The sequence below is a fragment of the Chelonoidis abingdonii genome, chromosome 26 (genome assembly GCF_003597395.2).
Source record: "Chelonoidis abingdonii isolate Lonesome George chromosome 26, CheloAbing_2.0, whole genome shotgun sequence".
NCBI lineage: Eukaryota > Metazoa > Chordata > Testudines > Testudinidae > Chelonoidis > Chelonoidis abingdonii.
In genome coordinates, this window is record NC_133794.1 from 18,114,968 (window position 1) to 18,132,620 (window position 17,653).

Sequence of the window (17,653 nt, forward strand, 5' to 3'; positions counted from 1 at the left end):
TGGTTCTACAGAATTGTTTCTCAAATTTGTAGTTACTCTGTACTTAATTTTTTTACATTAATTTTTGGTTTGCTTTTATGTTGCTTGCTGCCATTTGTTGATTTTTATTTGTGTGTTGGTTAAAACTGTTCAGCAATGTTATGAACATATACTTGGTGACAGCAAGATACAATATACAGTAATACAGCGGCTTTTACACTGTAACAAATTAAATTAAATGACAGTTTAACGTGATCCAGCTTGTGGTCTGTAGCTGATTGCCAACTTCATTGTTTATATATGTAGACTGAGATGTAGTTGACCAGTTTTTATTCATAAAGAACTTTACTTTTTTTTTATGCTTGGGGTTTCTTCACTGTATATATATTTTCTAGTGTTTTGGTGATGTGATTTTTTTGGTGTCCTTTGGTCTGTGAGCTGCAACTTAAAAGCTAGTTTATTACATAAATAAAGTTTTTGTTGTTTTGTTTCCAGAAACTTAAATTTAATAACATAGAATCATAGATTATTAGGGTGGAAGGATTTAGGAGATTCATTAGTCCAACCCTGCTCCAAAGCAGACCAATCCCAAATGGCTCCTCAGAATTGAACTTACAACCAGGCCGGCTTTAGAAGTGTGGGCCCAATTTGACATTTTCGGCGGGCCCTGCAGGGATGACTTAAAAAAAGGTGGGAAAAAAAAGCCTTTCATTTTCTGATTTATTTACTTTCCATAACTAATATAATAATATAAATTATATATATGTACATTGCTTATCATATAGCTGTTGATTGGTTATTAATGACCACATTTCACATGTGTGGCGTCCCGCGCCACTCCCTGGGGTGGTGCCAATGTGTGGTCCAGCTCTCCTGCCCCCTCATTGAAGCAGGTATTGCGGGTTTACTGCCTGGAAACTGCAGGGCAGCAGTGGACATGGCGGCTGGAGGCAGGGCAGGGCTGACTGGAGGTAGGATCGCTGCAGGCAGGCAAGGTGTGGGGCTGGTTGGAGACAGGTGTGGGGCGGGGCTGGCTTCAGGCAGGGCCGCAGTGGGTGCAGCAGGGTGTTTGCAGGGGCTGGAGACAGAGGAGTGCGGACTGGCTGGCTTTAGGCAGTGGGGTACAGCAGGGTTGACTGGAGACAGGGCAGGGGGTGTGGGCTGGGCAGGTGCAGGGGGTGCGCGAGCAGTGTGTGGGGCTGGCAGGCTTTGGGCAGGGCTGCAGGGGTGTGTGGCAGGGGTTGGCTGGAGACAGGACAGGGGGTTTGGCAGGGGCTGGCTGTGGGCACGGGGTGCAGAGCTGGCTGCAGGCAGGGGGGGCCGGACTGGTGTGGGCAGGTCAGGGGGTACAGCAGAGGCAGCTGGAACCCTAGCCCTTTAAGTAGCCCCCAAACCCTCTTCTACCACACCCCGGACCTTTTAAATAGCTGCGGGAGCGCTGGGGAATGCATGGGGGAGACGGGGCTCCAGCGGCTATTTAAAGGACTGGGGTGGCAGAGGCAGCTGGAGTCCCAGGCCCTTTAAATAGCCCCTGGAGCCCCTCACTGCCACAGGGCTCTGGGAGCTATTTAAAGGGCCCAGAGCTCCAGCCGGGGTCGCGGGGCTTGCCGTGCTCTGGCCGGAGCTCCAGACTGGAGAGCGGGGCTTGCCGCGCTCCAGCCGGAGCCACCGGGCTTGCCGCACTCCGGCTGGAGCACGGCAAGCCCCGCAGCCTCGCTCTCCCGGCCGGAAAGCGGCAAAGCCCCGCTGCCCCCCTCTCCTGGCTGGAGCTCCGGCTGGAGAGCGGCAAAGCCCCGCTGCCCTGCTCTCCTGGCTGGACCGTGGCAAGCCCCACCGCCCCAGCTGGAGCTCTAGCTGGGAGAGCGGGGCCGCGCTGCGCTCCCGCTGGCGCTTCACTCAAAGGAGCGGGACCATGGAAGACCCCGGAGCAGACCACAGCCGGGGACCGGGGTAAGTAAAAAAAAAAACAAAAAAACAAAAAAATTAAAAAGGTGCCTAAGGCTCAGGGCCCGATTCCCCAGAATCGGCCGAATCGGCCTAAAGCCGGCCCTGCTCACAACCCTGGGTTAGCAGGCCAATGCTCAAACCACTGAACTATCCCTTCTCCCTTTATAATGTAATGAGGATTAAGTGTTTTATAACAAGTCATACTGTTGCAATTGTTGTACAGACATTAATTTTTACTTGAGGTGCATTACTAATATTTTATACTAAATGTAATGCTTAATTGCTAGAATAGATGCTTAGAATATTTATGAGGTGTATTACTTTCCTGTTCTGAGCACTGTGTTTTAGCAAAAGAGTTAGTAACATAATTTCTATCAAGCTTTTTAATTTGCTTGTGATACCAATTCCACTTTTATCTATTTAGTGCACAAATGTTAACAACCACTACTTCCCTTTAACATAACATAAAAGAAAAGTGTATAACAATTAAACCAAAATAAATTTTAAATGCAAGTTCATGCAAACACTTTTGAGGGTATTACATTTTTATGACACTTTGTTGCGTTTGGGAGCTCAAAGTGGAAACCTACTGAAAAGGTGGAAACCTGTTGAAATTGTTTGGTTAGCTTTATGCATAAATTGTTATTTTTAAACATTTTTGCTATGACATTTGTATAATTATATTTAAAAGTGCAAACTAGTTTATGAAAACCCAAACAAGAAATTGATATTTTTGTTAATATTACCTTTACCTTAATGTTGAGAGGTCCCCTTACATTTTTTCTTTGAATAAAAATATGTGATTAATAAGACAAATATTTTTGTTTTTAATTGCATTATTGGTTGAGGCAGAAATATAGATATGTATAACTAACACCTTTTTGAACGTTAAAAAAATGGTCTTAATATTACGACGGCTATACCTCAATCACATTATTAAAATAGTGTGGTACCACTTGTATTTAAAAAATTGTATAAAATTGACTTTTGTTGCAACAAAATAAAAATAATAAAAAAGTAGTCCGGGGTCATCAATATGGTTAGATGTTTGGCTGCATGTGTGTTGGGCGCAAACAGCCAGCACAGTAGCGCTCAAGTGAATCGCCCAATGTCTACAAAATCCTTTAAGGTACAAAGGCACCAGGCCAGGTTTATTGGCGACAAAGCACGGTAATAGCACCTGGCAGACTCTACGAGGATACTAAGATGTGTATGCCCGTGACAATGGACGCAGTTCAGTGAATGGTGGGAGTTTCTGTTGCCCCCTCAGCTGGACAAAGATACTCCCTCTGAGATACAGCTGTATACCCTAATACAAACAAGATAGTACTGCCTCTAACATAGTTACTGCCCCCTGACATGACTAGTTATTACCCATCACCTGGTACATGTTGGTTCAATCAAAACATCTCTATTACGTACTGTCATCCTGACTTTATCTTTTAAGAGGGGTCAGTGTGTTCCTGATACCCTTGGGGAATGTTTTTCTACCATCCTTAATATTGGGATGTTGTGGTACCACTTCATATCAGAATGTGTTTGCATGAGTACTCTGTGCTTAGCACTTCTTAGGAATGTGTATTTTTGCATTATTAGCCCTGTTCTTGCCAGATTCTGTGAGCAGGTCCTGCCTCATACCAGGCCTCTAATACAAGGGCTTATGTCTCAAGCTCTCTTCCTCCTACAATCCCAACACAACTTTAGACCTGAATTTCCCCAAAACTGTGTCCCCAGAAATGTCCAGCCCTCTCTTGAAACATTCATAGGAGTAATAAGGTCCGTTGCTTCATCAAAGAGTTAAAAGCACAGCAACTAGTTGCTTTAACTGGTGTTCAAGTTTATTTAATCAAACAGAGAGAGGTTTTAAGTGAGCTCAAGTTACTCCTGGGGGGATTCTGTGTGACTGCAGAAAACAGCACCCCCTGCACAATTCCTGTGCTTCCCGACCGAAAACGGCAGGGAAGCAAAGGGAAGCCATGTGGGGGGGAGGGTCGGCACGTGTGGACAACCATTGGTGCAGTTTTTTTGGGGGAGACTGCCCCCCTCCAAATAAAGATGAGGTGTGGGTGGGAGCACAGGGTTATCTGCCATTGCCCCCTCCCCATTTCTGCAAGCGCAGAGCTGCCCAGCTGAAGGAGGATGCGTGTCTCGGCTCCACTGACTCTGTCTGAACACCGCTTCCTGGGTCCTACTGCCAGTCGTGCTCTCCTTCTGTGTGCTGGGAGCCTTCCTGTTTTCTGTGCAATAGTGAGTGCTTGTGGTGGGGTGGAGGAAATGAGGGGAAGGGGCAGTGGAGAAGGAAGGTGGAATAGGGCAGGTGGAGGGGAATGTGGGAGTGAGGGAACAGGGATGGAGAAGAAAAAAGGATAGAGAAATTGTGGGGGTGGGTGGGTGGGAAGTGGGAGCATCGGCATGTGGCTCCCCTGTTAAGCAGGCCCATCGAACCCTCACCCTGACAAACCTATCCCACTACACCTGGATCCCTCCAATGAGCCCCCCACACCCAGACCCCCCCTTCTCCCGCTGAGCCCCAACCACCTTCACCTGGAACTCCTTCAGAGTCCCATTGCCCCTGCACCCTCCAACAAGCCACTGTGACCCCCCCGATCTACCACTGAACCACCAGCATCTAGATTGCCCCACCCAGAAACCTCTCACCCCAAATCTGGATCCCCCCCACACTAAGCCCTTTCACACTTGGCTCCTGCTGGGCTGAGCCTGCCCACCCACACCTAGTATACCTGGCACAGAAGGGCAGGGTTCCAGGGTGTTTCTGGGGCAGACCCAGTCCTTGCATCGTATCAGGGTCAGGTGCAGCCTCACTGCCAAATCCCTGTACCAGGTGAGGTGGAGGCTTCAGGGTGATCTCCCACCTCAATGCAGCCAGTGGCCTGTGTTCCCTACTGCCATGGTGGAGCCACATTTATTTATTGACAAATAAAATTTGCAAAATTTTAAAATATTGTGCACATAATTTTTAAGCGCATAATTTTAATTTTTTTGGCGCAGAATTACCACAGGAGTACGAAATTTAAGGGATAGAGTCAGAAATGGTTAAAATCAGAAGTGAAAAATGCTATCTAGTGACCAAGACTTAACCGAAGTAGTCTTGGTTCAAGGCAAGATTCTTCCCAACCCTCCTTCCTGCAAGATGTGACTGGCCACTCGGGGTCAGGATCTCTCACAAAGTTCAATATGCTCAGCTCCTTTGTCTTAGGCGAAAGATCACTTAGGGTCCTTTGCTACTCTCTTTTATAATCCAGTGACTTTTTGAAATGTATTCTTCTCAAAGTTCAGTACCCTGCTATGAGGAAAGGTGCCATGGAGTCTGATGGAAAAGGTTCATGCTGGTTCCTTCTCCCCTAGTGTTTTCTACAATAAAAATTGATCTGTCTCTGCAGCCTCTGATATGTTAGTGAATGGCCATTTGATTGTGTGGCCAATTACCTGTGATTACACGTGGATGGAGGCATCAGTTTACCCGCTCCCCAGTTTACCCGCTCCCCAAACTTGTCTGGTTGAGATACATTTTAATCCTTTATTTCCTTCACATTTGTACAGTCCTCTGAGCATTCACTGTGCGTACACCACACAAAAATAGTAATGATCAGTGTATTATTGGTTTTCCAATGACACCCTACATCACAGGTGCCAACTTTCATTTTTCTGGGTGGGTGCTCCACCCAGGGGCACTGCCCCCACTCCATTCCTTCCCTCAAGCCCCTATCCTCACTCCACACCCTCTCTTAGCCCTTCCTTCCTGCCATCAAACAGCTGATTGGCTGGTGGCTGCTGAGCACCCACCATTTTTTCCCCATGGTTGCTCCAGCCCTGGAGCACCCACGGATTCTGCACCTTTGCCCTACATGACTGTTATTAGATTCATGTTATGCTGTAAGTGAATTGGGATACATTAGTCAGGCCAACTGAAACTCGCTACCAGATACTAGTGAGCCCCTTTCCCTCTGGCATTGGGATTTGCTTAGGGTCACAATAGGTTGCTGGCCTGTTGTTCAACCTCCACCCTCCAGAACTAGTGAACTGCTTTCTGCCTGGCCCTTATCCTTTGACCTGTCTTTGGTGGCCCTACCAGGAATTAAAACTCCTACCGGTAGAGCTCTCACGGTCAGGGGGATGTGTAAGCCTTCTCACCCTGTGCGGGTGAGGTCCCCAGGGCACAGAATTATTAACTTGTGATGAAGCCACCATGAGGCAACAGGCTCCGAGCTGCTACCTAGGCCCAAGCAAGCTGTGGGGCTGCACAGCTGTCTCTAGGGTGTGGGTGTAAGCCCTCAGCCACAGGCACTGCCTGTGAGAGCCACACGTGCCCATCCCCCATCCGTGTGCCCTTGGAATCACCAGCCTGTTCCAGCCTCACCCTGAGGGGTCCTTCCGGCTCCCTGCCCCCCCACGTCTCACCCACCCGCCAGGCAGGAGCTACCACCACTTTGAAGAAGGGGCGGGGGGGGAGGGCTGTGGAGCACACCAGGCCCACCACCCACTGCTCTCTGAACCTCCTCTGGATTTCCAATATGGCGGCCTTTCATTTTCCAGCCACTAGTTTTGATTGACGGCTAATAGCCAGAAACGGGCCAAGGAGAACGCTCGAGATCGCCAAAGATAAATCGTCTAGTCCAATAGGATCTCTCGAACGTACGGGAGGCGAAGAAGCACTAACCAATTAACATTGGGAGAAGGCGGTGCTTTGTGGGAAACCCGACCAATAGGTGAGAGGCGGGGCGGAACTCGGGAGTACGTCCAATAGGGTGTTTTCGGGGCGGTACCCGATCGCGGCTATGACCAATGGGCGACGGGCGTGTGGCGCTTGCGTCGTGAGCGGAAGGGCGTGCAGTTCGTGCGAAGGAGCCGTTGGACTTGGCTGAAGGCGGAGGGAGACATGGATCAGGGATACGGCAGTAAGTAAAGAGAACAAGCGGCGCGGAACGAGGCTGGAGCCATACGGAGGGCGCTGGGACAGCGGGCGCTTACCGGTCGGCGCGGACCCCGTTTACTTGGGGGGGAACCTACCCCTGGCAGAGCTAACCCCGCCTACCGTGTGGAGGTGGCGGTGCTGATTGGATGTCAGGCCCGCCTGTCAGCGAGGTACCCCTGCGGATTGCTGCGGCGGGGCATGGCCTTGTGTGAGAGTTTGTCCGTGTCCCTCTCACCGTGAGGAGCGGCGTGGTGGGGAGCAGGACACCCCCGGGGGGGAAGGGGGAGGAACCGCCCCTTCTTCTCCCTCTCCCGGGATTGGAAATGGAGCGGGTCCCATTTCTGAAGACGACACAAAATGGCGGGCGGGCGGCCGCGTGTGCGCGTCCCCGCGGCCTCTGCGGTCCCGTGCGCGGCCTCCTGCGCCGTGAGAAGTTGCTGCTGCCTCTTTGCTTCAGCGGAGTCCTATGTGCTGTGCCGCCGTCCCGCCCGCCCGCATAGGTGGGGGCCTGGGCTCAACACTCACAGGGCTGCCTAGGGGAGCCTCCTCCGCCCAGTCCTGTAGCTCAGGCCTGGCCGAAGAGCGCGATCCGCTACCGCCCTACCCTGTGTAGTTCTCTGGCTCTCTCCCCACCTGTCCCCACTACTACGGCTCCCCCCGTTCAGTGCAGCTTCTGCCTCATCCCAGCAGCAGCCCACAGTGTAGCGCTTCCGCCTGGCTGCCTCCTCTCAGCCCCCCCCCCCCCTTGCGCAGCCCTGTAATGCAACCCCAAATAATTTCCTGTTATATGGAAAAGAATATCTGGAATTGTTACAGTAAACATTACAAAAATACACAAAGAAATCCTCAAACTTTAAGTTACAAGCTGACTGGTGGGACGGAGCTTTCCCTGTCTTGGGGATAGCAGCTGGAACTTGCCATTCATTGTGAAAATTTAGATCACGCTAGTGGTCTGTCTAGTCCAGTAAGTAGTCTGGCGATTCCTGTTTTCTAGAGCAGACCTCTTAAACCCTCGGTATACACACATTTTCTACTCAGACCAGGACAGCTCTAGCCCTCACCCATGGTTCCACCACTACAAAGCAGAGCACTCCAGTGCAATCCTGTTATCCCCTATATGTCATAGTAACATAGTTTCAGTGCCCTCCTCTAACACTGCTGCCACCTTAAAGAAGCTCTGTAACATCATAGTCTGTTAACCTGCTAGTATATGAAGTTGGCAGTTTATATGTTTCAAACTTGGTGTTTCTTGTGATAGCTACCCGCCACCAACTGTGAAAACAAGGTTGTGCTTGAAAGGAACAAAATCAATGCCAGATGTGGCCCAGAAAAGGGAATTATGTAGGTTTCTGATGGTTTTGGTTCTCAGCTATCAACATCTGTAAGTTCTGAGATCTTATAGGAAAGCTACATATATGCCTAATGGAACTCTAGCACATTTTCTTAAATGATAATTTCAGTGCTGGGATCTTTAGATAACACATTTTAATGTATATTTATTTGAGTATGTTTATAAGCTAAAACACTTTCCTCCTTATGAGTACAATAACAAATCTGTGTATGTATGCAGTAGAGAGTAATGGGTGGAATTCATGAAGACAGCTGATTTGACTGCCAAAAGATTGTATGAAGATTGTTAAAACTATGAGAAAATACCTTTTTTAATTTTATTCCAAAGAATACCAGTTTATTGATATTAGGCTGTTGTGTGTCCACTTTGATGTTAGGACAGTGATATGTAGATGCTAAGCATTGTCACTTGTCATCATGATAGTAGATGCCAGTAGCGTGTATGTTCTTAGAAGATAAGGTTTTAAAAACAAAAAAACAAAAAACCCCAAAACCACCCCTGCCCATCTCTGGTTGGCCACTGAAGTTTTTCTTGCCCACTAACCTAGGCACTTCTTTTTTTAATTCTAAATTGTTTCTTTTTAAGCTATTGCATATAATTATCGTCTACATATTTTTGTGCAGTTGTATTCTTCCACAGACTTGGAACAAAGGATTAAAACTGTACATATTAATTTCCTTGAACTTCACATAACTTGTCATCCTTATCCTTGTCATAATTATTAATGCGCCTTTTTGGTGAGGAAAATAATTTGTACATAGGAGGATTAAGCAAAAGGTAACTTTTAGTACTATTGTCTATTATACCTGGATTGAAACGCTGCTGACTATGGGACAGTTCAGAATGCTGCTCTGACCAAAACATATATTGCTTTCTTTTAATGTCTCCAAAGTCCTTGGTGAAAACCATTTCCCCATGTAGATGGCAAAGAATGCAACAAAAGCTGATTGCAGTTCACTTAGCAGTCTGTTTCAATCATAAAACCAAAGCCAGTGATGAATGTGATTTACAGTTGCAGCATATCTCTTTTATATGGAACCAGGAGGCTGAATGTTAGAAGATGCTTTGTCTCGGATTCGTAGATTCCAAGGCTGGAAGGTACCATTGCGTCCTGCACAACCCAGGCCACAAAACTTCCCCAAAATTATTCCTAGAGCAGATCTTTTAGAGAAACATTGTCTGGATTTAAAAAACATCAGTAATGGAGAATCCACCACAACCCTTTGTAAATTGTTCCAGTGATTAATCACCTTCACTGTCAGATTACTCCTTATTTCCAAATTTTTGAATTTGTCTAATTTCAACTTCTAGCATTAGATCGTGTTATACCTTTGTCTGTTAGAGTCCATTATTCAATATTTCTAAGCATTCACATGGGGTACACAGTGTAATCAAGTCACCCCCCTAATCTTCTCTTTAAGATTAAATAACAAGCTAAATAAATGGTCTAATGGGAGCCTCAACACCTGGAGACTTATTTCTGGCTCCAGACCCTTGGAAAGTTTTTTGTCCTTCTATAAAATAGGCATATTTATCTTTTAGTAAGATAGGTAAATATAGTTTTTATTCATTATTTTTACTCTGGGGAGAGAGTGTTTCTCCACATCGAAAGCTATAACTAGTGTTCCATTAGACCCTGTTTTTCATCCCCACTTAGAAAAACAGATTTTCATTACAATTTGTGATTTAATATTGGAGTGGAGTGGGGAGACACTTCTGTGACAGGCACTCAGCACCCTGCTTCAGGGAGAAGAGTACCAAAAGTGTGAATCCATAAGGCAAGGCTCCAGTCACTGAACCAATTTGTCTCGCCACCGACATGGGCATTTTTGAGACTTGACTGCACCCCAAGCTCTTTTTGAAGCGCCATTCTTGAGTGGGTGTTTTCACATTCTGTATTTGTGGCTCTTGGTCCTCACTTCTCAAATGAAGTTTTCATTTGTTTTGTTAAACTTTGGTCTGGTCTGCACTATGAGTTTATCTCGAATTTAGCAGCATTAAACTGAATTAACCCTGCACCCGTCCACACAACGAAGCCCTTTACTTTGATATAAAGGGCTCTTAATATCGATATCTGTACTCCTCCCCGATGAGGGGAGTAGCGCTGAAATCAGTATTGCCTTTTTGAATTAGGGTTAGTGTGGTCGCAATTCGACGGTATTGGCCTCTGGGAGCTGTCCCACAGTGCACTGTTGTGACCGCTCTGGACAGCAATCTGAACTCGGATTCACTGGCCAGGTAGACAGGAAAAGCCCTGCAAACTTTTGAATTTCACTTCCTGTTTGCCCAGCGTGGAGAGCTGATCAGCACAGGTGACCATGCTGTCCCAGAATCAAAAAAGAGCTCCAGCATGGACCATATGGGAGATACAGAATCTGATCTCTGTATGGGGAGAGGAATCTGTTCTATCAGAACTCCGTTCCAATAGACAAAATGCCAAAACATTTGAAAAAATCTCCAAGGCTATGATGGACAAAGGCCACAATAGGGACTCAACACAGTGCTGTGTGAAACTTAAGGAGCTGAGACAAGCGTACCAGAAAGCCAAAGAATCAAATGGACACTCACGGAGGAAGGGGCGATTGATGACTGTAGCCATCCCACAGTTCCCGCACTCTCCGAAAACCATTTGAATTCTTGGCTGAGCTCCCAAAGCCTGAAGAGTCAAAAACATTGTTGCGGGCGGTACAGGGTATATGTCAGGCCCCCACCCCCACCCCCGTGAAAGCAAAGGGAAAAAAATCATTTCTCACCTCTTTTCAATGCTATTGTATGTCTACTGGATGCTGCTGGCAGACATGGTGCTGCAGCGCTACACAGCACCATTCCCTTGCCTTGCAGTTGGTACAGTAGGACTGGTATCCGTTGTCATTGTCCCGTGGTGCTTCTGGCTGGCCTCGGTGAGGTTGGCTGGGGGCGCCTGGGCAAAAATGGGAAAGACTCCAGGTTATTCTCTTCTTTAAGTTTTGTCTAATGGAGATTGAGTCCTGCCTGGGATGTCATGGCAGCTGGAGGCTTCTGACTCAGGCTGCTCTCCCAGTCAGCAGCACTACGCGGTCTCGCCCATACCCTTGCTACTAGCGATCACAATCAGATACTTAGACCTCTACATTTTGCTGCAAATAAAAAAATTAAGCTGCCATTTAGAACTGTCCCCCAACATATATATCCTGGGACATTTTGTATTTTACCAGCGTCAGCCAAAAGCCCACACACAAATAGAGATTCAGTCCTGCCTGTGCTTCTATCCTAGTGCTTGTCACAGATTCCCATTTGCAGCTCTAGGCTGAGTAATTGCAGAATGGTGGTTCACTCTACTTTGCTGTAATCCAACCGCCCTCCCCACCCCCTTTGATCTCTGCTTGCAATAAAGTCAGTGTTGTTTCTTATTCATGCATTCTTTATTACTTATCACACAAATGGGGGGGGATAACTGCCACGGTAGCCCAGGAGGGGTGGGGTTGTTCCAGGGGTATCCCCTAGAATAGCATGCAGCTCATCTTTTCTGCGGGATGTCTGGGGCTCTGACCCGGCGTGGCCGTTTGCCTCTCTGGTTCTTTAGTAGGCTTGCCTGATAGTCTAGGCAGGACTGACTCTCCCTTAGACAAAACTTAAGAGAATAACCTGGGGAGTCATTCTCATTTTTGTCCAGGTGCCCCCAACCGACCTTGCTGAGGCCGGCCAGAAGCACCCATGACAGCAGCAGACGGCACAGTATGACTGGTAACTGTCTTTGCTAACTTGCAAAGGCAAGGGGATGCTGCTGTGTAGCACTGCAGTACCGCATCTGTTAGCAAAATCCAGTAGACATACAGTGACAGAGAAAAAAGGCTGAATGGGCTCCATGGCTGCCGTGCTATGGCGTCTGCCCAGGCGATCCAGGGAAAAGGGCGCAAAATGATTGTCTGCTGTTGCTTTCACAGAGGGAGGATTGACTGACAACATTTACCCATAACCATCCGTGAAAAAATTTTGGCCCCATCGGGCATTGGGATGTCAACCTAGAATTCCAATGGGCGGGGGAGACTGTGGGAACTATGGGATAGCTACCCACAGTGCAGTGCTGAGACGCTAGCCTCAGTACATGGATGCACGCTGCCGAATTAATGTGCTTAGTGTGGCTGCGTGGCCTCGACTTTATTCCGATTTTACAGAAATTGATTTTTGGAAACAGATTGTATAATCTTGTAGTGTAGACGTACCCTTTGTCTGTCACAAGATGGACTTTCCATCTTGTGTTGAATTTCTGCTCTCCTCTCTGGAGTGATTAGTCTCAGTTTTGTATTTATCACAGCTTTGACCAATTGTTCTCTGCTCCTTCTTACTAAGTTATTAATAAATGTGTTAGTGCTTGTTCTTCTGACTCCACTAAACAAATGCTTCCAAAGCTGATGCTGAACTGTTAATGGTTGTCCTCTTAACTTGGATTTAAAATAGGTTAGAAAATCAGTTTTATAATGGCTTTATCTAATCCATGTTTCTCCAGTTGTGTAACAAGAACATTAGATTCATGATACGTCTATAAGGAATGCCTGAATGAGGTTTGCATTAACGGCTCGTCAAGATATTGAGGTGCAGTCTGTGAATACTCCACGTTCCAGCATACAGAGCAGTCTAACCATAGACCAAGATAGATGTGTCATGCTCGGCCAAGTAGCCTCTGCAGACTGTAACTGAATATCAAAACTGAGGATGGCTGTAGGGTATATTGTAGAGCTACTTCGGCCTGTTGTGGTCTTCCACATTTTGTATATACTACTAAGTAAGCTTTAGAGTGACATAATTTGTGTTTAAAAAACCCATGCTGGGGATTTTTCAGACTTGAGCTAATATTCTGTGTGTTACGGTGTTGTGGTCCAGTGACTAGAGCATTGCCTGGGACTCCAGACTTGAGGTCTTTGAACATGAGCAAATTACTTTCTCCTCTGGCTCCATTTCCCCTCCCACTCTTTGCCTTACAGGCTGGATAGGGACAGTGCCTAGAACAATGGGACACTGATCTGATTTGGGCTCTCCAAGTTTGATTGTAATACAAATATTTGCTCTTCTCTGCTTCCCCCTTTTTTTCCCCCCCATATTTATATTATAATAGGATTATTTTCTGGTCACTCAAGTGATGGATTTCAAAACTAGGGCTCTGTGGTTGTAGGTGTCTGCGTACACATAGCATTTATAGGTTTGAGACTTTATCATTAACTTAAAAAAATACACTAGTGTGTTTTGACTGGGTTTAAACCTTCCCTGCAGTGTCCCCTGGGCAGCCCAAACAGAGCAGTTTAATTCTAGTATGTAAAAACTGGAAAGTGAAATTGCTGAACAGAAGTAAAAGTAACTAATGTTCATCCTGAGAGAGATGTATAATGTGAACAGCCTAAATGTTAAAAGTAAACAAACATCAAAACTTGTAGACTTTGTAAAGCAAGAGCCCATTTTAAAAACATTTTTATGTGACTTTAAACCTTGCAGTTCCTATTTTGCTGTTGCATTTGCTGTCAGGAGCACTACAGTAGCCTTTAGAGATGTACTTTCTTAGGCCTGGTCCACACTACGCCGTTAAATCGATTTTAACAGCGTTAAATCGATTTAACGCTGTACCCGTCCACACTACAGTGCTCTTGAAATCGATTTAGAGGGCTCTTTAAATCAATTTCTGTACTCCTACAAAACGAGAGAAGTAACTCTAAAATTGATAGTATTACTTCGGAATACTGTTAGTATGGACGGAAATCGACATTATTGGCCTCCGGGAGGTATCCCACAGTGCACCACTGACCGCTCTGGACAGCAATCTGAACTCGGACGCTGTGGGCAGGTAAACAGGAAAAGCCCCGCGAACTTTTGAATTATATTTCCTGTTTGCCCAGCATGGAGCTCTGATCAGCACGGGTGGCGATGCAGTCCCAAATCCAAAAAGAGTTCCAGCATGGACTGTACAGGAAATAGTGGATCTGAGCGCTGTATGGGGAGACAAATCTGTTCTATCAGAGCTCTGTTATGGAAGACGAAATGGCAAAGCGTTTGAAAAAAATCTCCAGGCTACACAGTGCTGCGTGACAAGCGTAACGGAAAGCCAGAGACTCAAATGGATGCTAATGGAGGGAGGGGGTACTGAGGACTCCAGCTATCCCACAGTCCACAGCATTCTCCGAAAACTATTTGCATTCTTGGCTGAGCTCCCAGTGCCTGTAGGTTCAAACACATTGTCTGGCGTGATTCAGGGAATAGCTCCTCAGTTTAGGCCCCCCACCACGTGAAAGAAAGGGAAAGAAATCATTTCTTGATTCTTCGTGTTCACCCTATGTCTACTGAATGCTGCTGGTAGCGCTATGCTGCAGCAGTGAAGCGCAGTATTCGCTCCTCTCCCCTCTCCGGTGGCAGACGGTGCAGTAGGACTGTATGTCTTATGAACCCAAGGCTCCAATGCTTGATAACGGTTCATATTCTAACATGTTGGCTGAGATATGGCCCGCCCGGGGGCGCCTGGCTAAAAACAGAACAGGAATCATTCCGTTCACTCCCAGTTGATGTTACAGAATGGCTGGTAACCGTCTTTCATCATACACTGGGGCTGACCTTCAATCAGCCCCCTCCCTTTCATGGTAAAGAAAGATTCTGTACTGCCTGGATAATTAGCAGTGGGATGCTGGGTCCTCTCCCCCACACTGCTTAATGTCCTGCCTGGCTTCATAGCACCGGGGGCTGCCTCCCCCTCATTTTATTTCACTAAAAACGCCTGCATTCTTTATTACTTCATGACACAATGGGCGGGACGCTGCCACGGTAGCCCGGAAGGTTGGGGAGGAGAGAAGCAGGGGTGGGTTGTTGCGGGCACCCCCTGACTGACAATGACACGGAGGAGCTGTGCTCTGTGATACACTGGTCCTCTAGTACACTTGCCCTATTCTAGGCAGGACTGACTCTATTTTTAGAAACCATAAAGGAGGGATTGACTCAGGAGTCATTCCCGTTTTGCTTTTGCGCCCCGGCCGATCTCAGCAGGGCATCATGATAGCAGTAGAATCAAGGGGAGAGAGAACCATCATCTCATTGCCAGTTTACTCCAGCAGTAGACGGTACAGAACGACTGGTAACCATCTCTGCTATCATGCAAAAGCAAATGAATGCTACTGTGTAGCGCTGGAGTATCGCTTCTGTCCGCGGCATCCAGTACACATATGGTGACTGTAAAATAAAAAAGCTGAACGGGCTCCATGGTTGCCGTGTTATGGCGTCTGGCAGGGCAATCCAGAGAAAAAGGGTGCGAAAGGATTGTCTGCTGTTGTTTTCCCGGAGGAAGGAATGACTGACAACATTTACCCAGAACCACCCGCAACAATGATTCAACCCAGAATTCCAAGGGGCAGAGGAGACTGCGGGAACTATGGGATAGCTGTGGAATAGCTACCCGCAATGCAACGCTCCAGAAATCGACGCTAGCCTCGGACCATGGACGCATACCACCGAATTACTGTGCCTATTGTGGCCGCGTGAAATCAAATTTATAATATCTGTTTTATAAAACTGGTTTAATGTAATTCAGAATTATCCTGTAGTGTAGACGTAGCCTCCTATGCTCCTAGTATAATTGTTATATGAGAGTAATCCTTGCTGAGCTCCTCTTGGGGGGGATACATTTTAGAGACTCTGAGGGCTTGTTCTTTGTTCAGTAATATCGGTGTGGATTTGTTCTTATGAAAATGCAGATTTAGTTGCCAAATTAAATTTAATTATGGTAGGGAAATATCCAGTATGCTCTTTTTTAAATTCTCAGGATTCCTGCTCTAAATGACATTTTGGAATAGAGAATTCAGTAAGTAAATGTACAGAATCCTTTATTTTAAAAATATATAAATTAAATTTCAAGACTAAATTCTCCTCATTTAGAAGTGAAACTAAATTAGGGACAAGAGTCTCTACAAGGCAAAGCAGAATTTATAGCCCAGAGCGAAAGAGGGCAAAGGGAATCCTCATTCAGCCAGCTCTGTGGTGTTTATGGCCCTGGATGCTGCTGAAGCATACCTAGATGTTTTGGAAAAGGAGTGGAGTCCAGAATTGAGGAAAGAGAGAGACGAATTATTTGATTACTAGGGTGAAAATTACATTGGCTTCTTTTCAATTAATAATAGGATTGGTAGCCAAAAAGAAATTGAGAAATAAAACTAGTCCTCTGCCTTCTATCTCTTCTCCATCAGGGTAGCAACATACGTATTAGCTGAGTGCACAGGGTCACTCCAGTGCTCTTGGAGCATTCTAGCTAACTGTTCTTGAATTTGGATAGTAGTTCAGTCACCCAGTTTTTCATTAGAGACTTACTTGACTGATTTTGAAATCAGAATAGTTGCAGGTTTGTGGTCTTGGCTTAGGTAGGTTTATAACTGCAAAAAAGTGCTTATTTTGAAAAGAATTTTCCTATAAAATGTGGATTCTCTTAAATTTCTCGATGTTTCTGTTTTCACTTGGAGATTATTTATTTATCTTTGTGTTTAGCAATGTGTTTTCTTTAAAAGCAGGCACCCAGGGCTCCAGATGCCAAATGGTAAAAATACTCATGCAAACAAAAGTAAACTCAGCTCCCTCCCTCAAGCTGTTAAAGAAAGAAACAAAAACCATGCTAATCACTAATGGTGGTTTCTAGGGTAGCCATCCTTCCACAAGACCCTGGGGAAAGAGTAGTGTGTCCTTAAAGTAGCTTAATATATTTGTTTATTTCTACAGGTTATGGCACCTGGAGCACTGCTGCCACCAATGCTCAAGGTAAGTTTCAGTTATATTTCAAGCTGACATAGGGAATTGCATTTTAAAAAAATAACTTTTTATTTTATGCCTTTTCCTTTCTAATGTTCTGTAACAGAAAGTGTAGCGTTGCTCATTTTTTGACTTATAGCTTTTACCCTTCTCTATAATCACACTGAGTAAGTTTTTTGCAAATGTTTAGTCCAGCTTTTCAAGGAATACTCACTTCCGTGCTGTGATGGTGTTTGTCTGCCCTTCCATCTCCCCATCATTTTCCTGGGCTCTTATATTGGACGGTTGCTTTCCAGACCTAGGCACTGATTCAGCAAATGCATGGGCACATTTTTAACTTTTATTCAGTGAGCAACTTATGGTAGTAAAATTAAACATGCGCCCAAGTGTTTGCTGGATCAGGTCCTACAACTTGATCTCTTTATATCCCTCCTCTACATTTCCAAGAGTGTTTTGATCTTATTAAATGTTGACTTTGACACTTTTTCATTGTGGTTTTTCCAATAATTGTTTGTTTGAAACTGGCATCCTTAATAAAGAGTTGGAGTCTAATTTCTGCAGTTGCTTGTGCCCTGTGGCCTCCAATGAGAAACTTGAGAACTGATTTGTGATTTGTGAAGCAATACTACATTTTTACAGTTCCTCTTTGTGGGATTTCCTACTTTGAGGTAGTATTGCTAGAACTGGAGTCAGCTAAT

General features: G+C 45.9%; 1 protein-coding gene across 1 annotated transcript in view; it reads left to right on the forward strand.

Moving 5' to 3' along the window:
* Positions 1-6,732: 6,732 nt before the first annotated feature.
* AKAP8 (A-kinase anchoring protein 8) overlaps positions 6,733-17,653 on the forward strand; it is a 32,480-nt gene continuing 21,559 nt past the window's right edge. Inside the window, exons 1-2 of the mRNA XM_032794341.2 lie at positions 6,733-6,842; positions 16,926-16,964. Of these exons, the coding sequence (XP_032650232.1) occupies positions 6,824-6,842; positions 16,926-16,964 (58 nt within the window). The 5' untranslated portion in view covers positions 6,733-6,823. The remainder of the gene's footprint in view (positions 6,843-16,925; positions 16,965-17,653) is intronic.